This window comes from Aythya ferina (assembly GCF_964211825.1).
Source record: "Aythya ferina genome assembly, chromosome: 1".
Taxonomy (NCBI): Eukaryota; Metazoa; Chordata; class Aves; order Anseriformes; family Anatidae; genus Aythya; species Aythya ferina.
Window position 1 is genome coordinate 17,630,569 of NC_140296.1, and position 26,174 is coordinate 17,656,742.

Below are 26,174 nucleotides of genomic sequence, written 5' to 3' on the forward strand. Positions count from 1 at the left end.
TAGCGTGACTTCCCATTTCTAAATCCATGCTGGGAGTAACGGGTACGCGACAGCAGTAAAGAGATGAAAAACTTCGTAAACCCATCATTATAGCATCATTGACAACAGATTTAAGCCTTTTTTTAATAAGAAAACTTTTTTGTTTGGCTTAGAGTTGTGTGTTTTTTCCACCTACATTAAATTAGTCATCTGTATATACAGTTAGAAAGTTGAGCTTTAAGGAACTTAAATAAGGATAAAACTAAAACAAAATTAATCTAGTAGTGTAATCGTTTTTATGAACGATGTGAAAAAATGTTCTTAGTATCACTAAGGGATTTTTGTGATGCAAGTGTACAAGCTGTTTGATTTAAGGGGAGAAATATAATAGTATATAATAGAAAAAACTCCTTTTGCTTTAGGTTTATATTGCTTACAGTTTAGACAGAGATGACTTGTCAGTAAGAGTTATATGGGGAGGGCAGTGGTGGGTGCTGTGTTGGTGCCATCAGCTGTGAGTGGTACTGTACTGTTGGCCAGGTACAGACCAGGCTGGAAACATTTACCTGGGATGTCTGATCTCATACAGCTGCTGGAAGAGACTTCATCTTCTGTTTCGCAGAGATATGGGAGCTCTTGGAGTTCCTTTTTATGGCATGTGGCTGTCATTACTCCATTTGCTGTAGCCTGCAAAAACAAATTGCTCCTCTGGATTTTTCCTAGTAAAAATAACAGTGACTTAAAGGTTATTTAATTTTTCTATTACGTTTGATTTTAGCACTGATTAAACTTAATTTGTTTCAGATAAATGCAGATGAAATTCAAAGATTTTCAGATTTTCCGTTGTCAAAGAAAACTCTAAAAGGTGAGTATAAATAAATTTTAATTTGGAAAGTAATTACATTAGAAATGAGCGTATTATTTATTTGCATATAAATAATCTTTTGTCTTAAACTAGTTTTAAATGAGTATTGCCATGTATGGTGTTGTCTAAATGGAAAAATACAGCTCTGGGCAAAGAAAAATAAAGATATATATTTTTTCCCTTTCCCTTCCCACACCCCAAATACTAGGACTGCAGGAAGCTCAGTACCGCATGGTAACTGAGATACAGAGGCAAACCATAGGTTTGGCTTTACAAGGTAAAGACGTACTTGGAGCTGCAAAGACTGGATCAGGCAAAACCTTGGCTTTTATTATCCCGGTAAGTAACTTACATCATTTAACCTTAAGCCTGGGAAGTCACCTGGGAATTAGGGGATGCTAAGCAGTTTAGGTTAATAGATAATGAGAGAAAGGAGATAATTCGAGTGGTCTAGATGTTCCTAGATAGCCAAGACAGTCACATTTAAGAAAGCTACATGAAGTTCTGGAAGAAATATGTTATTGTCCCTAGGAGTATTCTGGTGCTTAGAAATCTCATTTTGATCCTTACGTCAGTAGCCCCTCTGTGATTTAGGAAGTGCTTTGTTTTTCTCTCAGGAATGTGGTTTTTTTTTTTTCCTGTGCCAATCTAGTTGTCTGATTCTTTTAAAATTCGAAAGCTACATCTATAGAAACCATAGAAATTTCAGCATTCTTCTTTTTTTAGATGTGTGTTTTTAAAATTAAAAGAATGAAATAATATGAACAGTTGGACCTTTTATGGCAAACTGAAGCCTAGAAGTGTAATAGGCTTCCTTTTCTTGGTTGTCTATTTTGAACACCTTAGAAATCGCTTCCAGGTCCAAGCAGGAAAACCGGATGAAAACTCCCATTGTGAATAACATGTTTGACTGTTTTCCTCTAAACATTATGCTCTATGTTTAATTGCTTTAGATTGAAAATAAAATTGAGAATCTTGTTTGTTAAAAGTGCACATATAAATGGATACAAAACCCATCATGTTATGATTGGATAAAGGGAAAAAGAAATGTAGTTTTGATTATGGAGTTCTTTTTTTTGGTTTAAACATTACTTGTGTTTTTGCAAACATAAATTACATTGGAGCCTGTTCTGTCAGTAACTGTGGTAACAGTCATATGTGTTTTGAATACCCACTCTAGTTGAGAAGACTTATGCTTTATGCTGATTATTTTTGTTAGTAAAGAATAGGAAAAAATGTAGGTGGTAGGTGTCTTCAAAAGAGAGTCTTGTGGATTTGAGAAACAAAACAGAAGTGAGATTGCAGAATTAGTTGATCTAGGAGTAGAAGTGCTTTTTTTTTTTTTTTTTTTTTACAAACCTTATTTAAAAACTTTTTTAGGGAAAACAAGTGATAAGGGAGGAGCTGGGCAGATGAAGAGTGAAATATTAAGGGCTGTTTAGCACCCTCATAAACTTTTTTTCCAAAAATGCCTCAGTTATTTATACCTATTAAGTCTTTGTATTAATATTAGCTAAGGCTGTATTTCTGTAGTATAAATTCATAAGAGGAGGAATAATCTTGGACTGAGTTGTATGATAATGTTAGGTGGAATGCTCCCATATAGCATGTGTGTGTGGTACTCCTGAGGGTCTAAAATCAAAGCTGCACTAATTGACTTTTTTATAGTTGGTCAATCTGTTTCTGGTTCCCTTAAAACCAGGGAAATTTCTTGTCTGTTTGTACATCTTATGTCCATTAATCAAACTGTGTGAAATGCATACTCACTTGTTGACATTATTTGAATTAGTGTTACGTCATCTTTTCTATGACACTTTTTGTTATGTATTTTCCTTCGGAGATTTATGTAATGAGAATGTGGTAACTTTTTTTCAGGCTTTGGAACTCCTCTATCGCCTTCAGTGGACTTCAGCAGATGGATTGGGAGTTTTGATAATATCGCCTACCCGGGAACTGGCATTTCAAATTTTTAAGGTTCTGCGTAAAGTGGGAAAGAATCACGAGTTCTCAGCTGGTCTAATCATTGGAGGAAAGGTGTGTCCTCTACTGGAGACTGCTGTATGGGAGCATGGATGAGCACTGTAATAAATCACAGAATCATCTTTCATATCATATGTGAATATTTAGGAAGGAAACCCTGAAAAGGGAAAGTCAGAGAACATACTAGTTAGTGGGAACCCATCAGCAACCCACTCATTCTTCTGTCTGTGTACTCTCTGTCTTTTAGAGCTTTTGAATATTTACCATCTTTCCAGGTGATGTGACTGGATGGAACTTCCTTCCAACTCTTCATGTCCTGTTAAACTGCATTGGTCTGAAATATATTTGCTCAAGCCACAAGCGCGAGCATGCTGATAAGATGTGGTATATGTGTAGAAAGAGGAAAGGCTCAATTCTTTCAAAAAGCAATCAATAGGTTAAGGAGGGCTGATATCTCTAGCACTGGGCTTCTAATGTGAACAGTTAGAGCTCAGCTGCTTTAACTTATTTCAGGATCTGAAAGAAGAGTCTGAGAGAATCCACCACATAAATATGCTGATTTGCACTCCAGGACGGCTTCTACAGCACATGGATGAAACTTCGTATTTCTATGCATCTGATCTGCAAATGTTGAGTAAGTTTTTTAAGTACTTGAAAGTACTTAGAAATATTTTTAGTAGTTGATAACTGTGGAACAGTTCCTCGGTTAAAATATTTATCCTAGTCTGTAGATGACTATCCTAGTATGTAGATGAAAGAGCGTTTAAGTTTACATATGGACAAATTAAAGTAGAAAACAACAAAACCCGTCTTGTCTACTTTCTCTCAAAACAATTACTGAGCGTGCCTTCTTTAAGATGATAAAGACAAGTAGGCGAGTTAAGTGAGGAACCAAAAACCACAAGTGGTATGCCATATTATCCTTTAGGTATGTATTAGCTAAAAGCTGGCCTTTTCTGCCTATAGCTCTCTTGTTTTTCCTGATATGATAATTAACTGTATGGAATATTCATTACAGTGTATGTATTTCATGCCAGTTCTAGAAGACATTTCTTTTTGAATTTTAAGCCAGATTACTTCTCCCTTCATTGCTTCTTTTTATCCTTCCAACCTGAATACAAATCTCAGTTTAATGGAAGGGTTTGCCTTCCTCTAAGAACTGTGCATAATTTTTAGCATAGCTTGAGGAACTTAAAAGCAATTAACAAGCTAATGAAGCTGATAAAGTGCAAAATTAAGCTTTCTATACTGAGTACAATTCATGGCAGTTAGACAAGAATTGCATCAAATATACGCCCTTTTCTGAAGGTTTTGTCTCTGTGCTACTCTGTTCATTCCCTGTGTTTGAATGGCAAATTGAGCTTAGGCACAGGAGAGTCTGTTCTGCTCTGTCAAGAGTAGTACAGCACTGTTTTATATTCCGTGCTTTTGTTTCTGCAATAGGACAGGGAGTTTGTAATTTTAATTCTGTCTGCAAACTGCTGAACAGATTACTTGAAAATGCAGATCTTCCAGTGGTTCAGCATGTGAAATGGAGGGCTGGAGTGTATAAATGTTATTTCAGGGTCTGAAAGAAGAGTCTGAGAGAATCCATATGGGAAATGCTATGACTTTATTGCAGTTTTTAAAAACGTTTTTGGAATACAAGTATATATAAACTAAATCCTGTCATGTATGGTAATTAATCTCTGCGGTGTAAGTAGGCATGGATTTAAAGTCTTTAACAGAGTAAAGCTAAAACTAGTTTTTCTCAAATCTTTCTCAATTCAGTTCTTGATGAAGCTGACAGAATTCTAGATATGGGGTTTGCTGATACAATGAACGCAATCATAGAAAATCTGCCTAAGAAACGCCAGACCTTGCTTTTTTCTGCAACGCAAACAAAATCAGTGAAGGATCTTGCGCGGCTGAGTCTGAAAGATCCAGAATATGTCTGGGTTCATGAGAAAGCCAAATTCAGGTATGTTGGGATATTTGGGGGGTGGAAATGGAGGAGGAGGAACAGGGGGTGGTTAAACAGATGGTGATCATACTTAACTGCTTATCTGACCGTCAGTTTCCTGGATCAGAAGTCGTGTTTTTTTCCTTCCGTCAGTGTTGGATGCTGTTGTGTGCTATCCTGAAAACAAGGAATTTCTAAGGAAGATGGTACTAGTTCTGATTGTTTCATTACAGGAGACAGAACCATCACTTTTCTTGTGGCTCCTCAGGCAGTTTCTCTGGCTGGAAGTTTTTTTCCTTGGGAATAAGCTCCAGAGTGGGCTACAGACTGTATGGAGTAGTGTCATGGCCATGGCAGGAGTCACTTCTGAATTGCTACTTTTTGTTCTTTGGCTTCCTTTCCTTCTGCATGTGCATACTTGGACGAGGGCATCGAGTGTACCCTCAGTAAGTTCGCAGATGACACCAAGTTAGGTGTGTGTGTCGATCTGCTTGAGGGTAGGAAAGCTCTGCAGGAGGATCTGGATAGGCTGCACCGATGGGCTGAGGTCAACTGCATGAAGTTCAACAAGGCCAAGTGCCGGGTCCTGCACCTGGGGCGCAATAACCCCAAGCAGAGCTACAGGCTGGGAGAGGAATGGTTGGAGAGCTGCCAGGCAGAGAAGGACCTGGGAGTGATGGTGGATAGTCGGCTGAATATGAGCCAGCAGTGTGCTCAGGTGGCCAAGAAGGCCAACGGCATCCTGGCTTGTATCAGGAACAGTGTGACCAGCAGGGCTAGGGAGGTGATCGTCCCCCTGTACTCAGCTCTGGTGAGGCCGCACCTCGAGTACTGTGTTCAGTTTTGGGCCCCTCGCTACAAGAAGGACATCGAGGTGCTTGAGCGGGTGCAGAGAAGGACGACGAAGCTGGTGAGGGGCCTGGAGAACAAGTCCTACGAGGAGCGGCTGAGGGAGCTGGGCTTGTTCAGCCTGGAGAAGAGGAGGCTCAGGGGCGACCTTATCACTCTCTACAGGTACCTCAAGGGAGGCTGTAGCGAGGTGGGGGTTGGTCTGTTCTCCCACGTGCCTGGTGACAGGACGAGGGGGAATGGGCTTAAGTTGAGCCAGGGGAGTTTTAGGTTAGATGTTAGGAAGAACTTCTTCACTGAAAGGGTTGTGAGGCACTGGAACAGGCTGCCCAGGGAAGTGGTGGAGTCACCATCCCTGGAAGTCTTCAAAAGACGTTTAGATGTAGAGCTTAGGGAAATGGTTTAGTGGGGACTGTTAGCGTTAGGTCAGAGATTGGACTCGATGATCTTGAGGTCTCTTCCAACCTAGAAAATGCTGTGATTCTGTGATACTTACTGTGCAGGACCATCAGATTTATTGCACAAATACAGTTCGTCCATGTGTTGTTGATGAATCTGGCATTCCAAGACAATGCTACTCTACTGGGAACGTGCAGAATGACAGTCTTGTTTGTGTATGTGATACTAGGTGTGTAAACGAAAGCATTTGGCATTTGTCTGTATTGCAGCAAGACTTGTGACTTCCAGATATGTTGGGTTTATTCTGCATGTTCAGGATTCCAGCCCTATGCACATGAAGTAAATTTGTCATGCTGTACAGTTTGGGTCAGAATGGGAGACCCATCCCAGACATGATGAATGTGTCACTAAATGATAAAACATGCATGTTGGTTTTTGGCACGTAGGTTCTGAAAGGAAAAAAAAAGTGAAGAATGCAATTTTAAATCTTGCATTTCTGGAGACCGTCAGATATCTCAGTGCCAAATGGCTTATAAACATGCATGACTTTTTTCTGCCGTTTTATGGGAGAAAAAAACATATTTACATATTTGTGCAAATATTTCCATATGTAAGATGAAGGTGGAGAAAGGTGAAGCACACTGATAAAAATGTCTCACCCAAGAACAAACGAAAAATCATCCGCAAAACAAACAGCAGAATGAGGTTGAATCCTGAGGCAGTGTTTTAAGTATTTGGCTAGATTCTGTTTATTGTACTGTAAATGTCTTTGAAAGTACTATTTTTTTTTAAATTGGTATCCTAATTAAATATGACTCCTAGAAAAAAATGTGAATATTCATCAGAAGAGGATGTACGAGCTTAATATGTGGGCTTCAGTTTGAGGACTGTTTCACAAATCCTTTTTATTTTATTTTATTTTTTTTTTGTGAAGCCTATTTTCAAGTACTTCTGAGTTTTTGATATGTTTAGGGAAGTAGAGTTAGGTAATAAATTAAATTAAAAAAAAAAACAAAACACGTTTTTATTTGTTTTAGAATTTACATCCTTAGTATACAGTATACTGTTGTGTTATGGAAACAGTTTCCTCTGAAAGACTTACAAGGCAAAAAGTATTGTGGCATAATTCAAACTGAATAGCAGAATAAAATCTGGAGCAGTTTCTTGTAATTTCATTCTCCTAAGTGGCACCTCTAATAAAATAAAATGATTTTAAATACCCTTGGTCTGTCTTGGGTGAAGCAGAGGGACTGTGAGATGAGCATTTAGATGTATTTCAAGGGCAATAATGCCAAATAATTGTTTTAAAATTTTATTTTATGTTTTTTAATTTTACAAATAATGGCAAGGTGAGTTAAGATGACAATTCAGAGCTTTACAAAGTCACTTTGCATGTCATGGTGTAATCAGTGAAAATACATCAATGCTTTTTTTGTGTGCATGATTAGACTGTGCTTTGACATTGCCTTAAGCACAAATGATGCTTTAACAGCACTAATAGACAAAAATTGCATTTTAAGTCAAGGCAATTTGAATGTCACTGCTTAGACATGGAAAGAGTTGGGCTTACTGCTAGTAAGAGTCTAAGGTAAATGAAATGAAGTCATGTCAAAAGTCACCCCCTGCCCCTCCTCTCCCCCCTGACATTTAATAAGGAAATTGATTAATCTTTCAACAGTATATTTCTAGTAGAGGTGCTAAGACTGGTTCCTCAAAGTGGGAGAAATTTCCAGACTGACTTTTTTTCCCCCTTTTTATGGATATTTGTCAGACACTCATTTAAAAAGAATGAACAGACAGCTCTGTGGATAGCATATATTCATATTTTCTCTTTTCCCTTCCTTTTTTTTTTTTTTTTTTTTTTTTTGTCATTTTAATGTCATGGGAACTATTGTACCTAATTCTTTCTTTCTTTCTTTCTTTCTTTCTTTTTATATTTTAAGTACCCCAGCAACTCTGGATCAGAGCTACATTGTTTGTGAGCTTCAACAAAAAGTAAACATGTTATACTCTTTCCTGAGAAGTCACTTGAAAAAGAAGACCATTGTGTTTTTTGCAAGCTGTAAAGAGGTAGGTCTATCCCTCTAATTTATTTTTTATTGTATTTTTTTTTACTTCCCTCTGTAGCACGTTAAAACAGTATTTAAACTAAGACATTCATGTTGGTTTGAAGGCACCAGAGGTGACATTCTGGGCCAGTTTGTAACAGGAATTTGTGGAGGAGCTGAACATTGCCTACACTTACAGGTGTGTCATACAGGCAGGGCCTGGCTGTAAGCAAGCTCAGAGCAGGAAGATCCTGGAGACCTCAGGGTATTCAGTGACTTCTGTGCTCTGCTGTTTTTTAAAAAGAAACAAACCAACCCTCCCCTAAAAGTTGTCTCACTAAGGGCTATCAATTGCGGTTTTGTTGGGTGAGGCAGTTTGTTGGGTTACAGAATGTTTAATAGATGTACTGCTTTCTTTAAAAGCTTTTAAAGCTGGCTATGTAAGAAATTATAACTGTGAAATGGTGCAGGAAAGGGTTTTTCTTGTGTTTACATAGGAAGTAATCCTTCAGTTCTCTACTGGCCTAGTATTATTCTGTTGAAGTTATACATTTGTATGGCACAAATATTTATTCTAATAACTTCTGCAAGTATCAAATATTTTACTGTGTATGTTCAGTACACAATTATGTGGTAAATATTACAGTTCATTCACTTGTGCATAAGGTTACAGCATTTTTGTGCTGCAGTTGGCTACTGAGGACAGTGAGGTTGTGGGCTTATTTGTACACAAGTCCTCTGAACTGCAGCTGTTACTGCAATATACATAGTTTCTGTAACTTCTTAAAAATTGTTAGATATGTCTACTGTAAGCTACATCATGGTAGTGTATATGGTCGTAAACACTGCGTAGATTAGAAGCTGTTGAAGCTTGAAATAGACTGTGTAGACTGCTTTGAGTACAAAGCATAAGACATCGTACTCTTCCAGTGTTGTCTAAAAGCAGTGCTTCTGATGGACTTCTGATGGTTTGGTCTGTTGTGTACAGCTTAACTAGTCATGTCCTAAATCATTCTTGCTGGTTTCTATTAGGAAATACTGTCAAAAGGCAGCCTAGGCTTTTGTCTTTGTTCATTTCCTATTATAGTACCTGGGTGTAGGATAAAGTCTCAGAAATCCATGTCAGATCTCTGATGTGGAAAAAAGTATATTTTACTTAAAGTGCTAAGTCTATTTTGATTTACTGGATGTGATTTTTACTGTTCAGTGTTAAATATTTTTTCTTTTTTCCTAACCTGTTGGATAGGTCCAGTATTTATTCAGAGTGTTCTGTAAGCTTCAACCTGGTCTTCCTGTACTAGCACTGCATGGCAAACAGCAACAGTTCAAGAGAATGGAAGTCTACACTTGTTTTGTTCGGAAGAAGGCAGCAGTACTTTTTGCTACAGATATTGCAGCTCGTGGCCTGGGTATGTACCCACAAAAGCTGTAATTATTCACAAAGTTATGATTTAATCCTATTAAGACTCTTTTTCAATGACAGTATGTTCTGAAGACCAACCTGATATGTAAGAAATGAACCTGTAGTTTGCTTACGTGCTCATTAAGGTATTTCAGAAGAGAGATGATTGTTAATTAGTTCTGCTGTTTCTTTAATGGAGAGGCCAACTTCAGTTGTGCTTTTTTGTTCCAGAAGGACCTGAATTGTTACTAGCCTTGTAATATTTAATACTAAAATGGTCAGTGAAAGCTATCTTTTTTTCCCCAGTCTGTAGACAATCTAGTTTTCTCAGCCATGTTAAGTGACAAATAACCAGAATGAGAGAAAATGGTGACGTATTGGCTTATGTTGTAAGAGGAAGGTGCTCAAAAAATGGAAGTGCAAATGGCTTATCATACCTTCTACTCTGCAGATGTCTTACTAGTGAGGAACTAATGTGGTTGTGTGTTTAGGTTGAGAGTGTAGGTATTCCTGTGCAGTATGGCATAGCTACAGACTTGCCAGGAAGTAACACTAACTTTCTACAATGCAAAGCATGCTGCTGCTGGTGGATAAAGGGCAGCAGTTGGAAAGTGCTCATAAATACTGTAATTCACATTGAATGTTGACTTATTTGGCAGGCTTGGTAAATCCCTCCCTGTCATTGAGAGAGTGTGTGATACTTCTGTACATGGATAACTGAAGTAGAGCTGTCTCACCACAGCTAACTTCAAACCCCAGCTGTGTAGAATATTGAAACTCTAGGTGACAAGTGGGTCAGATCTTGTTATTTAATTATTAAATGACAAAACACGACTACATTTGTGTTAAGACAAAGCATGTCTGTTCTTAGCAATTGTGAAATTAAGTTCCATTCAGTGCGCTGTCATAATTTAGAAAATGAAGACACCATTAATTTTAGCTTTCGTTGATGAAGAGGATGGCTGTTCATGAGATGCTAATACATGCAATTAATATTATTTTTATTTCAGATGTTACACTCTATGTCTATAAATTGTCATAAATGATGGTTCTTACAGAAATTAATGCTTCAAAATTATATGTTGCTCTTGATTAGGAGAATTGGGAGTCCAGTGAGCTTAAATTTTGATTTTTCTTTTTCTTCATGCAGATTTTCCAGCAGTAAACTGGGTCATTCAATTTGATTGTCCAGAGGATGCAAACACGTATATCCACAGAGTGGGAAGAACAGCCAGGTTCATATTCACTTCTCATTAATATTTTACTTTTTAAAATTGCATAGCTATCAGGACAGATAATTGGCTGCACACTCACTTGAAAAAATCAAGCCATGAGTTAGAAAGAAAAGAAGGGTTGTTAACCAAAAGAACACTTCTGATTATTTGTGTAATGGTTTGACTTAATCTTTTCTTAGTGAGCATCCTTACTCCTTACAGCTGAGAGAAAAGGGCATGTCTAATTGTTTAGTCTGATCAGGGAAGATTAATAGTGAGTAAGTCCAAGTTGTCTTGTGCACTTGGCAGGATTACTTCAATGGCTGAGTTGAGTGCATTTGTGGGTGGAAATGCTTGTTTTGCCACTGCCATGTATAGATAAATAACTGCTTCAGAGTATGGATGCAATTTCTTTGTGTCATTGCAGACTCATCAAAAGAATTGAAATATTTCTTCCTTACTTTAATTTGGGGAGGAAGGAATCAAACAATGTTAATTACTGGTCAAATTTTTAATTTTCTAAGTCTTTTGTAGAATTATATTCTTAGGCATCGCCTGAGCTAAAATATTGTGGCTAAGTCTTCATGAAGAAAGAGAGTTTACCTAGTTACACTAATGAAAACCTGCTTCTTGGTCTTTTGAAGTAGATTTTTAAGAGCAACACGATTAGTTATCGTGTAATTCAGTCAATTACAAACTTTATTATCTGAAGGATGAAATGTGAGACCTAGCATTATATCTTGTACGTAATTTAATTTGTTTGTGGTAGGCTTTTATCATGTGTTGCAATGTAAGTTGAAATAAAAGAACGATGGAAGTTTTTTGGAATAGAATTTAGTACTCAGCACTACAGAAGTTTGAAATCTGTGTTTCTGGATCAGATGGCATTAAATTTTGTACTTACAGAACTCCTTCACAATCTAGAATTTTTATGGTAATTGCTAACATTTCTGCTCTGCTCCTTCCTATGTACTTTATTTTCCTATTGACCTTATGTTATAGAATGGAATAATACATTTTTAAATGCTCTTGCAAAAATGTCTGAACAAAATTAATCAATGTTAGGTAATTAGGTAAAACATGTAACTACTCTACACGTAGATTTGCATTTACCTATTCTTATGGGTCCCAACTGAGGAAAAAACCTATAAGCTTAGTGTTCTGTGGGGTGGTGGGTTTTTGTTTTGTTTAAATCCTGTGTGAATTCCATGCAAGGCTTGCAATTTTGTCTTTATTACATGTCTTTGTCTTTATTGCATAACGTCATAGTGGAAAGGTAAACAATATATCATGTTCATGTTTCACTTGAATATGAGCCAGACGTTTGCCCAAGTGGCCAAGAAGGCCAACCGCATCCTGGTTTGTATCAGGAGTAGTGTAACCAGCAGGAGCAGGGAGGTGATCGTCCCCCTGTACTCGGCTCTGGTGAGGCTGCACCTTGAGTCCTGTGTTCAGCTTTGGGCCCCTTAGTACAAGAAGGACATCAAGGCCTTGGAGCATGTCCAGAGCAGGGCTACGGAGCTGGTGAAGGGCCTGGAGCACAAGGCCTGTGAGGAGTGACTGAGGGAACTGGCAGTGTTTGGTCTGGAGAAGAGGAGGCTCAAGGGAGACCTCATTGCTCTCTACAACTACCTCAAAGGAGGTTGTGGGGAGCTGGGGGTCGGCCTCTTCTTGCAGATAACCAGTGATAGGATTAGAGGGAATGGCCTCAAGTTGCACCAGGGGAGGTTCAGGTTGGAAATCAGGAGACATTTCTGCTCAGCAAGAGCAGTCAGGCACTGGGACGGGTTGTCCAGGGAGGTGGTGGAGTCACCGTCCCTGGGGGTGTTCAAGGAGAGGTTGGACGTGGTGCTTGGGGACATGGGTTAGTGGGTGATGGTGGTAGGGGGATGGTTGGACCAGGTGATCTTGGAGGTCTCTTCCAACCTGAATGATTCTGTGGTTCTATGATTCTATACTTGGCACTGTTTAATGGGCAGTTTACACAAGTACAGAAGACTTGTTGAGATGCGAATGGGTAAACAGCTATATCAAGCTCAATAACCAGCCTGTTTCCACAATACTTCTCATAAAATACCACTAATTAAGATGTTAGCCTTGCTGCCTTAAGGGTCTGTTTTCAGAGGCATCTCGTATACAAACTCCTGTGATGGCTTGGGACAGACTGGGGCAGGCTGTTGGGGCAGAGGCTTTGTCCCAGAGGCCACAAGCCATACCGGGTGCCCGTCTCTTGCTTCACCGAGCTGTCATTCAGACTTGTGTTCACATCAATTTTTCAGTAGCCAGACCTTACTGAAATTCTGAGCACCTCTGAGTGAGTTATTAGACGGCAGAATTGAGACTAAGACTGAAGGCAAATTCCTTCTGTAGGTAAAGCTTCACAGGTATTTTCTCTCTCATAAACTCATACAAAGATCAGTGGAAGTCCTGCCCTACACAGGGCTTTCATTTTGGAGAATTGTTAGGCTCCCCATCCTTGAAGTAAAGCATTCCTGGAAAAAGATTTGTTTGCTGATCTTAACACCATGAAATAAGCCATTGAAAATAAAATACTAAATATGTGTAATAGCTATAGGTAAATACAGTACTCTAAGCAAGTATGCTAATGCAGTTTTAGGAGTGGATAACTGAGAATGTGCTTCTTGGTTAACTCTGACTGTTGAGTAGGAAACTTTACTTGTTTCCAGTATCTGCAGTTAGTATGAGAGAAGCTCATCTTTCTTCTAGAAACTTGATAAAAATGAACTGAACTGCAGTTTAGTAGTCCTCATTAATGAGGTTAGAGTTAATTGCAAATTTTCATGGGTTATGCGAGTGTATAATTGCGTGGAATTAAAGCTAAATTAAATATCTCTGCTAATTAGGAGACCGTGTTAAGCTGTAATTAAAACTGGGATGCCAAATACTGTTTACTTTTGAAATCAAATTATTTTGTGATACAAAAGTAAATATGAAAGTCATGAGATAAATTATTTTTGGGAGGGGGCTGAAAAACCTTTGACTAAAACTTGTGGACGTGTTCCCACCTCTGTTTTGGCAGTTTTGCAAAACCTTATCTAAAATGAAAGTTGAAGATTGTTTTTTTTTTTAAATGGAGAGGACCACCATGTTCCATAACTAGTATTTCACTTGCATCGCATCCTATGAAGAGCATAAATTGAAGCTTATGCATTTTTGATTTATGGTAAAGTAAGATCAAGAAAATCTGGGTGTTGTCCAGTAATGCTTTTAGTTTATAGTGGAATTGGCATATATAGATTGTCTTCTTTTTACTTTGAAAGGAGTGCCATTAAAATGGAGAAATAGCTTCCAATTACTCCAATATAAAGTATTTATTTAAAGTCTTAACTAGTTCAGTAACAGGGTTTCTGAAATGCTGACAATACCATGTCCATGCCCATAAATATTTTTGGCTAGATACATACAGTCATACAGTCTCTTAGTGAAGTCTGTAATTTAAAATACTACATCAAAGTGTTTCCCTGTGGGTTTTAGCTTAAAAAATTCTACGTAAATAAGTGATACTTGAACAGAGTTTTGCAAACGATCATTACTTCTGTCTTTTAATTTCTGTTGATGCCTTCTTTTCTGTAGTGCGTGAAGCCTGCAATTGAAAATATTCTTTGATCAGTTCTGTGAAATAAGTTGTAGAGCCACTAGGGGACAGCAGAAGATAATAGTATCTGAAGCACCCTGATATCATTTTTTTTTTTCCCCCAAACTGATTTTCCAAACATGATTTGTAAGTTGTGTGGCATGAAAGGAACGCGTACAGGGATGTTTTTCTTTCAGTTGTGATTGCATTGATGAGTAGAAAAGACATTGAAATGTCTATTCTATCTTTCTATTCATGCGTAAATATCTTGTATTTTGGATGTTCCCATATCCTAGCATGTCTCAGTAATTAATTACATTCATTCCTAGAATTTCATTCTTCCCTCTGCTCTGTTTTTTCCTTCAGAGGGGACTAGAAAGACTGTTTCTTTAGTAATTCTCTCAGTCAGGAGACAGTGAAATGTAAAACAGAATAAAACTTTTGCTTTGCAGTTTTTTTCTTTTAAATCCAGAGGTTTACACAGGCTTTAGGTCCGACTCAGGCTCAGATTTCTGATACTGGTTGGTGTTTAATCCAAGTTAGGTGTTTAGGTTTGTTAGGTGCTCAAACTGACTTAGCAAAATAGTGTTTTTTTTTTTTTTTTTTTTTTTTTTGTTTTTGTTTTTGTTTTTATGTTGGTTGCTAAATGTAATGTGCGTATGAATACAAGTATGCATATTTTGTCTAGCTGTATATATGCTTTTTTCCTTTTGGTGAACTCTATTCTGAAAATGGGATAGTAAAAGTCCTTCCCAAAGCGAGGTACTGTACAACCAGGACAACCTATTATTTTGTACTGGTTGGCATGATGATTAGAGCCAAGAAGTGTGAATAAAGACTAAGAAGAGCTGTAGTCATGAAATGATCTTACTCTGTCATCAGATAAATTGCTTTGAAACATGCTTATTGGGCCTCTCCTTAAGTAATTGCACACCATAAGTGTGAAAATGAGATTAATATATCTTTAGAATAATATGTCCAAGTGACAGTAAATCATTTAAAAATGTGGGTGGCATAATCGAACTATATTTCAGTGGTGGAAACTTGATTTTTTCCATTGGGAAATCTGAGAGAGACATGAATAAACAGCATAATCAAGATGGCATCTCCTTGTTTGATTTTTTTTTTTCTTATTTGAGACCTAGTGAAGCACTTTTACTGATGTTTCTTTAAAAATAAATGCAGTATTTAGACCATCTCAAATTATGTTGCAGTCAAATCATTATCCTAGCTCAAGTTAAGTGAAAATAACTGCCACTGAAGGTCACAAGAAATTGTTGGCACCACATATTTACCTTGCAATTCATACTATTAAATTTTCTAGGTACATACCTGACAGGGGCCTGTGATGCTGCAGCCATGTTTACCTGCCTTTGTATTGGCTATTAGAATTATTTTTTACAGTGGAATGACAGGAATGTTTCAGTAAACTGCAGTTTTAATTGGCTAGGTTTATTACCTGCTGACATGAAACTATCCTGTGAGCTGTAATAAAAAAAAATAAGCAAGCACCTGTGTTTCAGCAGAGTGGGCACAGCTGCTGTGGAAAATGGATTGCTTACAATCCAGGCTGGAGGACCAACAACCTCCCAAAGGCCTTTTCAGATCAATTTATGGTGAACCACTCCTTGTTCTTGTCCGTTGTTTCTTCTGCCTGTCTGGCAAGCAATGACAAGTAACTGATATATGACTAAATGAGGGGGATTAAGGCTTTGTGGCATAAATACAACCGAGCTGCATGATTCTCTGAACTTGTTAATAGATATAAAAAGGCTACTGTTCAGACAAGAGAAGGAAAACGTTATGAAACGATCAGAGAAAGAAAAAAAGAAATGAACAAAACCCTAAGAAATCTCTAACTTCATAGCAATATTTACTGATACATTTTTTTTTTAGGATACTGAACTAAGTTCTATGCAACAAAGAGCTAAGAGAGGACAAAGCACTAGAAATGAGCAAAAGAAGAGACAAAGAGTGAAGCCAGATTACTTTTTATTGATGTGTATTTGTGTTAAATGCTCTGTGGAACTTCAGATTTTTTTTCAACCCATGGGATAAAAAAAAGCTCTTTTGACTGAAGCTAGAAACCATCAGTGAGCACGGGCTGTCTATGGGGTTTGCTCAGCTATATATGGCAAGCAAACTTTCTGGTCTGTTGTGGTTTTTGTTGGGCTGTGTAGGACGCTGTAGATGATAAAGACCAGTATCAGATAGTTGAAAAAAAAATTTTTTTAAAGCTTGCTTTAAAGAATATTCTTTATCAAATAAGAGACCTTTGATCATGTAGATAGGGCAGAAATTCTGATATTCATCCATTTGTTTTCTCTGCTCTTTTGTCTCTTGAGAAAAATGGAATAACAAATTACCATGATAGGGAAGAAACCCAGCAGTGTAGAAGGTATGATAAACAGTAGATAAAATCCTTCTTGCTCCTGGGCTTTGGAGAAGTAATGTTTTATTGTTCTGAAGCTTAGATTTCACCAATCCTCTTTGTGGCAGAAGGCCTGGAAGGTAGTATAAAAAGTTTTGCCTGAATTGAGCCCAACATGAGAGACTTAAAGCTGTTACTTTGTTTAAGAAATATGTTTTAAAGTGGTAGTTTATATAATCAGATTTAATAGTTGAATTTAAAAACAAAAGTATGGTTTAGTGGAGGGCTGTTAGCGTTAGGTTGGAGGTTGGACTCGATGACCTTGAGGTCTCTTCCAACCTAGAAAATTCTGTGATTCTGTGATTCTGTGTGAGTTACGTTATTTCTGTGGAAGGCCTTAGGGATAAATATGGATATTAGCGCCTCTTTGTTGAAGAGTAGTGTGTGGGTGAACAGATTTATTCGTATGACTATCAGATTGAAATAGGTCTTCTCAGAATAAAGCTCTCCATTTTGACATTTTTGGATTTTTTTAAGATGTCTTATGTTGCATTACATAAAAAGAGTTCAGTGCAGACAAACGTGCATCAGTGAAATGCTTTTTCCTTCACTACTGTAGCTATTTTGTCAAGGAACTGAAAATAATGTAAAAATTACATGGTAGAAATAATAGAACTTGACTCCACTGTTTTTCTAGTCCTTATTATGTTAAGTATGATCAAGTTTTTAGCTAACTTAATGAAAATGTAGATTGGGAAGTCACTGTTTGTAACCTAGCTTCTGAAAACTAGATGTATGTTTGCATACGCAGATAGCCATTCTCTCTTTTTGAGTAATTCTTACAAAATATGAAGAAATATGCTATGCCTGTTTTTTTCCTCAGCCACAAATCTCAAATGCAGTTGTATGTAAATAGAGAAATATATAGACTTCCGTTGGAAAAGAGGATCTATTCTTTCTGTTTTTACAGGACATTTATAAATCTTTGCTGTCGACATCTATTTAATCTTAATGTTTTGTGGTTAAAATGACTGGCATGACTTCCCATGTTAAGATATTAATGAAACAGTTATTTTACACTTAAATTTCATGTAATCTTTATACTGCTACATCATACTTGGTTTTGTTTTCTATTTTTAAGCTCTGTAACTGATAGAAATCTGACTGGGAAACACAGGGAATGATGACCTAGGGTGTACTCATTTCAAATAATATATTGTGTAATGAACATGGTCTATTTTGGAAATACACTCTGTGTGTGTGTGTGTTTCTTGGGTATTTCAGAAGTCTTTTTGACTTTCTAGGAGAAGGTCTCTGGACACTGCAGTTGTTATCTACAAATCTTTAAAGGTGCTGGCCTCATTGCTCTCATAAATTTTACCGTTAATCTTCTTGGGTTTTGAGTTTGACCAAAATGTGTTTTTGGAATGAAATTATTTAGTAAATGAGATTAAAACTGATACTTGGAATTAATGTCTGTGTAGGACTCGAGTTTGAATGTCGGATTATTACCAGGCTGTTCAGCCCTACATAAATACTAATAAGGTGTTGTCTGATTATAAAGCCCAGCTAGAGAATCTTTCTGAAGTCAGTCAAATTTAAACTTTCAATCCTGTTAATCTGATTTCATATATTAAGCTTCTTATCTAAGGACCCAACCATAAGCTCAGAAACTATTTATAAAGTTTCTTGGATTTCAGTCCATATGTACTAGTTTCTTTCTCCAGATGTCACACGAATACAATAGAAATGTTACTGAAATACAGACTGAGTACAATAATTTAGTTTATTAGATACGGATCATAACCACAATTTTCTTAATGATATGAGATGCGCTTCACTCGGGTCCTTATGGCGTAATATGCAGCACAATTTTAATCATTAAACTTATCTTTCTGTTTTTTCTTCTTCATTAATTTTATGAATATTTACCTACTTGCAGGCACATAGTTATGCCTTCATCCAAAGGCTGGATGAGAAGGAAACAGGACCCATTATTTAGGACTCTGTGGTACTGGCTATATTATTATATTATAAGTAGAGAAAAATGGTTAAAAATGTCAAGAGCACTGTTTCTTCAGTAAAGGATCAAAGAGTTGTAGAATAACTCTCATTTACTTTATATATAAAAAAAAAAGTTAAAATCAAGAGGATAGATTCTGTCATGGTGAATAAACTATTTAAATTTCAGCTAAAAATCACCTCAAGCTGCTGGCTAGTATCAAGTAGGAAGGAACTGATAGCACGGCAACCACTCCTGGACAACAGGATGAGACTCAAATGCTTTTCGTGGAGGCCAAGTAGCTGATCAGTTATTGCTAGCCTTAAACTATCTTCTCATCTGCAATCAGTGCAATCAGTGTAAATCCATCATTCCTACCCTTTGCTTTATAGAGCTAATTATGATTTGTCACTGCTTCCTTGTTTGTAAGTCAAGATAGAGTTACAGAGAAGTTCCTTTCCTTTTGATAAGTATTGAAGGCAGCAGACTAATAAATAAATAGGAGAGAGATGAATATCTTTTTTCAAAGACTTTGTGCAAGTAAGCTGCAATTTGCTGCAGAATGGGAACAAATAGTCTCTGGAATACTAAGGGACTGTTAAAATTTCAATGCAAAGATGACTCCCTGCTTTGGTTTGTTGATCACCTTGAGGATATGACAAGATAAGTAATATCATCAATTACTAAACAGTCAAGAAAGTGTGATTACTTTGAGGTTAACTTACTTTTCTCCAGCGCAGTTGAGGTGCATACTTAATTAATTCTGGTGATTTGTTATTCACTAAGACAGATGTTTGGCTTCAGTGACAACAGGCAACTTGAAGGCTGCTATTAGCAGGAATGGGGAGAACTTCTAATGTCGTCTTTTCTGTAGAAGTAGTCTTGTACTGAAGAATTTCAGTAACTGAGGTTGACTCTGCTGCTTTGTCATCTATAAAGGCTCAAAGGTTTTGCCTGTGTCTACTGAAAATAATTACAGGAATTCTCTTTTGTTGGCATTGGTGGAGAACTTTATTCCCTTAAGAGGCTGAAGGATGTTCTTTTCTCCTACATTTCAGGCATTGTAATGGAAACAAATGCTGAGCAGAAAATTTAAGTGTTCTTTTCTTTATTGTTTATGACAGCTTTTAGTAGACTGTGCTTTCATAAGTTTGCTAATATAGAAGCTCTTGATATGAAGGACACAGAAAAACTTCTGAAAATTGAAACTTTCCTCTGCAACCTCTGTTTTGGAGGTTATCTTTTAAGACCATAATTTTCTTACTAGCATATTAGTAAGTTGTTCTTTTCTTTTCAAGAAACAAGATAAAACTTTGCCCAAGCAAAACTCATTTTTTGTAGGCTTGGATTTTGTTTTCTGTAACTAAACACCCATGGGAGAGACTAAACAGATACAAACCTTCCCAGATGGTACTTAAGATTATTTGTTTTTCAGCTTACTCAGTTCTATAATAATTTCGTTTTCATGTTTAGCTCTGGAAGAGCAGCATTAATATTAAACCATCTGTTTTAATTAATTAAACCACACTTGCAGTATAAAATGGGCAAAGACTCCTTAAGTAGGTTTAAAATATTGACATTTAAAAGAGTGAATGTTTCCAAAGTAGGTAAGGAAAAGGCTTATACTGCATCAATAGTTATCAGATGTCTTTCACTCCATTTGAATCTTTGAAGGCATCAACTCTGAGAAATATTTTAATTTTTTCTTAATAGTTGCCAAAAAATGAGAAAGTATGGATATTTGGAAACTGTTTGTTGTCCGTTTTCATGTGATTGTTTTTCTACTTAGCTATAGTACTATCTTCTCGATATAAAGGCTTTGTAAGACTTAAACACTGAACTCATTGTTGTCCATAGAGAACAGGCTGTGGTAGGTTTTTGTGCGTGTGAATTATGTATGGAATGTACCTGCAGAATTACATCTCCTGAACTTGTGCTTCCTGAAAGGAAGTGTTTAGCACTAACAATGCAAGAACACCTTTCAAGGGTCAGCTTGAAGCTTTATCTGGTCCTGCATGATGTTTTGCGAGTGACCTCGGGTGTACTGAGGAAAAGCTATTAAAGCGAAACTGATGTAGAATGACATTTCCCATACTGTATCATAACACAGTTTGGAGCTGTGGCTTGCAGAGAAGGTATCTGCATTTATTGACCCATGATGGGTATTTCTTATATGGTTTGTATGGCACTGGCCTTTCACAGTGTGTTGCACACTGAATAGAAGAAATACATTACAACAAAAGTTTAAGAATGTTAAATCAGGCATTCCAAGATAAGAAATGCCAGAAACAACTAAGCCGTACAAATCGTCCTTCATAGGTATGTATATATATCTGGTGGAATTAAGACTTTTTTTTTGTCATCTTGATAAATGAGGAATATTCTTATTAAGAGATTAGATAGGTACTCTTTCCAGATATCTGGTTGTTCTCATAGACTTTTTCTGAATCCTTTCCTGTCATAGCATCTATTTTGAAGAGACTAGCAGGTCTGTGTGTGTTACTCTGGGTAATGAATTGCTGAGACTCTTTCTGACAGCAATATAATTTCTGTCTTCGTGTCTCATACAAGCTTTGGGTAGATAAAAGGGTATTTTTTTTTCTGCTTGTTTTCTACAGTACTGAGAATTCTTTTGATGAATAATTAGTTGCCTTGGGATTGTGATCATCAATTTTTGCCATAAAGGGCAGAGTCTTCCATGGTTCATTGGCTTTCCAGGAATCCATCGCTTGTTCAGACAGTGGTAGCGTCTGACATGCACCTACTTGGTGGAAATACAGCCTGGAATCTGCTTGGGTTAAAAAGTAAATAGAGCTTTCTTACAAAGTGGCCTTGGTTTATACATGCAAGTCATTCCCAACCTTAATCATTATATAAAGAGCCGAAAAAATCATGGAATGTTCTCTCAGGAAAGGCTTAGGGCCTGCTGTGCTGTTGGCAAAGAGAGTTACCTTAAACCAAACATCCTGGGAGTTCGTTCATTTAGAACTCTGATAAAAAGACTACAAGCTGATATTTCTGCATTAAGAACATTTTAGGTCTATTAATTACATGGATTAAAATAATGCAATTATATCCATATATTTACAGTATCTCTCCCTCACCCCCAAACAGTATTATTTTGGGGACAAATTCCAAATGTATTACTGTTTGTTTTGGTATTCTTACCAAACAATTTCAAAGCTATGAACTTCCATGGTGTATGGCAGAAGCTCTCCTCTTGTATCAATTTGATTTCTTTGTGAAATGCCAAAATACAGAATGTACCGGTTAAATTTTAATGATTAAAGTCTTGTAAAAATGTTAAAGGCAGGATAATTTTTTTAAATCATCTTTAAACGTCAGTCCCCAAACCTGTAATGCATAGCACTGAGCAAAAAAGAAAAAGGCATTCCGGAACATTTTGTTGTGATTTTCCAGATTCATCAAGTGAAAGCAGAGAGCTGTAATAAAAGCTGTCAGACTGTTTTAACTGCAGATTTTGTTGCCGCTTGTGTTGCTTACTATGCTGTGACAGATAGTGTTTATAGTTTTCAAACAGTTTTGCAGTTCTGTTTTTGCCAAGTGATAACTGTTTATACTTGGTGAAGTACGGGCTCTCTGTATCCCATCTGAAGTGATTTTTATCAGTTAATGGTGTGACTGTTGTTTGGTGTGCCGAAGGACGTACTTGGCGCTCTCCATGGCTGAAGATAACTCACTAGAGGCCAGAGTCTTGACTTGACTCCAAAACTTCCTTACACAGAATTTCTGTCCCCTTTTTTATGTGCAAAGACTGGACGGGTGATTTCCTAGAATCACAGAACGGTTTGGGTTGGAAGGGATGTTACAGATCACCCAGTTCCAGCCCCCTGCCATGGGCAGGGACACCTCCCACCAGCCCAGGTTGCCCAAAGCCCCATCCAGCCTGGCCTTGAGCACCTCCAGGGATGGGGCATCCACAGCTTCTCTGGGCAGCCTGTGCCAGTGCCTCACCATCCTCACAGTAAAGAATTTCTTCCATATATCTCGTCTAAACCTAGCCGCTCTTAGTTTAAGGCCATCACTCCTTGTCATGTCACCCTACCCCTTGACAAAGAGTCCCTCCCCAGCTTTCCTGTAGGCCTCCTTTAGGTACTGGCAGGCCGCTGCAAGGTCTCCCTGGAGCCTTCTCTTCTCCAGGCTGAACAACCCCAACTCCCTCAGCCGGTCTTCACAGGAGAAGTGCTCCTGCCCCTTGATCATCCTTGTGGCCCTCCTCTGGATTCACTTTAACAGGTCCATGTCCTTCTTGTGCTTAGGTTCACATGGGCCCACTTCTCAAGCTTGTAAGGTTGTTTCCATCGCTGCCAAGTTTTTCTTGGAATATGTCACCTACCTTGGCACAGTTTTGTTCTCTGTGGTTTCTGACCTGAACGCAAACTGGTAACATCTCCCACCCTACTGCTGACAGTTGGTATCTTTTGTATAATATCCTTTCCTTGATGCTTCTACTGATGGAGAAGAATGAATGCAATTGGAATAAAGGCACAGCAGGGAAATGTGATGGAGTAAAAGCAGCCAAAGGTTATTTGAATGGCAAGAAGAAAATGAATGGATAAGGGACACTGGGAGAGTTATTGGCATAGAAACAGACTGAATGGAATAAAGGTAGAGGAAGAAGTTAACTTGCCATATAGAGAACAAACCAGTTATGTCTGAGGAGACTGAGAAGTTTTACCTGCATAGAAAAACAAGAGTGGAGAAGGCAGTAGCGGAACAATAAAAAATTGTATGTTTTGCATGTTTACTTTGTGTTTCTTTTTTTTCCTTTTTTCTTTTGGATCAGGTACAAAGAAGGTGGTGAAGCTTTGTTAGTACTGCTTCCCTCAGAAGAAAAAAGCATGGTGCAACAGCTGGTGCAGAGGAAAGTACCTGTCAATGAAATCAAGTAAGTGACTGATGGTTTGTCTGCCAGCCTTTCCCCAGGAATAACGTGTTACGAGTACGACAGTCATGGTGGAATCAAATGCTTGAATTGCCTGGAATTGGACAAACAAGGGACATGATTTGTTTTTGATGTTGCTAAAAAAAAAGAAAAGACCTTGAGAGGTTACCTATTCCATCTCTTTTCCTAAAGGCAGAGTTGACTGTACAAATTACTTGTACTTAATGCTTGTCTAATTTGCCAATGAATATTTCCACAATTGCGCAAAGTGATCTCATCTATACTCAACAGTTCTTGTCATTAAGTTTTTTTCCTCAAGTGTCTGATAAGTCTTACAATAATTTAAGTGAAATATTTCTTTTATCCTGTGCCAAGAATTTATGGAAAATTACATTCTCATACTCTCTTCAGCTACTTCTTATGTAATTGAGCATTATCACCCTATCTCTTTCCCTTTTCATTTGCAGATTAAGTAATTACAATTTCTTTAATCTTTCCATGTAATGCTTTTTAGACCTTTCACTACTCTGGTTTCTCTTACCTGTCTTTTCTATAGTTCTAGACTGTTTCTCCAATTTGTCATGCTCTTTCTGAATTGGCTAGTTGAAGAACAGGAAATAAAAAATTCACTAAATGATCATTTTTCTCACTGGAGAGAATATACTAATGGAAACCAGTAGGAATCTATGCTTGTGCTACCAATGAGAGCTGACTTTGAAAGAGTTGCAAAAATATATAACGATACTATGTTAAAAACAAACAAACAAAAACAACATGTTTTGCCCCCCCACCCCACTCCAGTGTATATTTTCAATATCTATTAAATGCAGAGTAACGTACCTGTAGGAAAGAAATAAGCCATAGCTTTAAAAACGATAAATAAAGAGAACGCTAAAAATAAATCAGTGATGATTTCTTACTTAGAAGTTCTGTGTTTGTTGAGGCTATCAGCCCAATGCTAAATCAAAAGAAGAAACAGAATTGTAAAAAAATAATATATGAGAGAAAAATAGCCTGAATGCAAGCCAGGAAATACACAAAGAGCTTGACTCCATTTTGAATGCTCATATGGTTCAGGTTACCGCATGTCAAAAGTCACAGAGTGGAGCTAGAAGAAATCCAGGAAAGGATGATGCAAGGTAGGAATTAATTTCTACAAGTTGATAAGAGCAAGGCTGGGACTGTTTTATTTTGAAAAGTTATGGTTTGAAGGTGAAGATACCTAAGACTAGAAGATAATTAACTGTATGCAGAGAGTGTTGGTGGAATAATTGTTTTGGAGAATAAAACAGAATAGGGTGAAACGTTAAGTGGCTATTTTTACCTCAACACTTAAACCTTCAGGTCTGCTTAAAATTAACTTATACTAGATTCTTTGAATTCTAATTAGTAAAAGTAAGAAATTACTGCTATTTATTTATTACTGCTATTTATATCATTACTCAATTTTTTTTTTTTACACTTTCCATACATGTTTGTTAAGTTAAGAAATGCAAGCGAACACATGCTTCAGGATTTCTCATTCAGTAGATTTGAAAAATGACACTTTCTCACTTAATTTAGCTTTTCCTATTGTAAATTAAATAATAGGATGCATTAAGGTAAGCCAGGATAAGGTGTTTAACTGCAATTTGATGTGAAAGTGACTTTTAACAAACTTTTTTTTTTTTAAGTGGAAAGGAAGGCTCAAGTGGTCTGGTGCAGTTGTGGTGGTAGTGGTAAGCAAAAGCTTGGAATGATAACCACAGAATACTGTTAGTTTCCACTGAATATTACTCTTTGAGTTCACCAGTATACAGCTTCACAAGGCAGTAGGCTACGAGCAGGATTTTTCTGGCTGTTTTCGCTGATGATTGCTGTTTTTAATGTCACAGTTAAATATCATCACTCCAAACACACAGTGCCTGGACACAGGTTGTCACTTCTGCAGGGTATAAAAACATGCATATAGCACTTTCCAGATTTAAGGTTTAGTGGATTGTTTCAAATTCTAGTGGTTGTACTTGCAAACTGTGCTTGTGAATCTGGCTTCTAACAGAGTGACTACACAGCAGCCAGTGAAGTAAATACTCTTTTTCTTGGCAAATACAGGTAACAGTTTTGTATAGAATATGCATGAAATTCAAACAGATACCTTTTGCTAAAACAGCAAAACCAAAGTCAGGTATCTACTAAAAGTCTAATTGTTCCTGAAGATTCTTTCTTTGGTGTTTCCTTTTCCTTTAGGCATCATAGCACCTTAAAAGAATCAGTTGTATAACCACCACAGTCTAAGCAAAATGTCTTTTTTTCCAGACATCATCTTTTGTCTTCTTAAAATGATATCTAATCAAATCATTAATCTCATTTTGGTTTTCTCTAAATAAATGTCTGTTCTCATTTGCAGTATAAATAGTTCATCTTTCTTTGGCAACTAAGCTTTAAACTTCTTGAATAATATTGTTTGAATAGGTTATGGAACCAGTATAAGCAAAGTCAAGGCTTTCAATTGATAATACTTTTTAACAGCCTGCCCCCTAGGATTGAGTTTTCAAATTTGCAAGGGACGCCTTAGTAATACTTGCAACATTGTAATGAAGGGTACTACTTTTAATTAGAATGGTCTACTTGGTGTGTTTAACA

At 37.2% G+C, this 26,174-nt stretch overlaps 1 protein-coding gene across 1 annotated transcript in view; it reads left to right on the forward strand.

The window, feature by feature from the left end:
* DDX10 (DEAD-box helicase 10) overlaps positions 1-26,174 on the forward strand; it is a 183,823-nt gene that overhangs the window by 6,387 nt on the left and 151,262 nt on the right. The window contains exons 2-10 of the mRNA XM_084505482.1: positions 784-844; positions 1,053-1,183; positions 2,720-2,878; positions 3,338-3,458; positions 4,595-4,784; positions 7,958-8,084; positions 9,309-9,471; positions 10,615-10,699; positions 23,454-23,555. Coding sequence (XP_084361608.1) covers positions 784-844; positions 1,053-1,183; positions 2,720-2,878; positions 3,338-3,458; positions 4,595-4,784; positions 7,958-8,084; positions 9,309-9,471; positions 10,615-10,699; positions 23,454-23,555 — 1,139 coding nt within the window. The remainder of the gene's footprint in view (positions 1-783; positions 845-1,052; positions 1,184-2,719; positions 2,879-3,337; positions 3,459-4,594; positions 4,785-7,957; positions 8,085-9,308; positions 9,472-10,614; positions 10,700-23,453; positions 23,556-26,174) is intronic.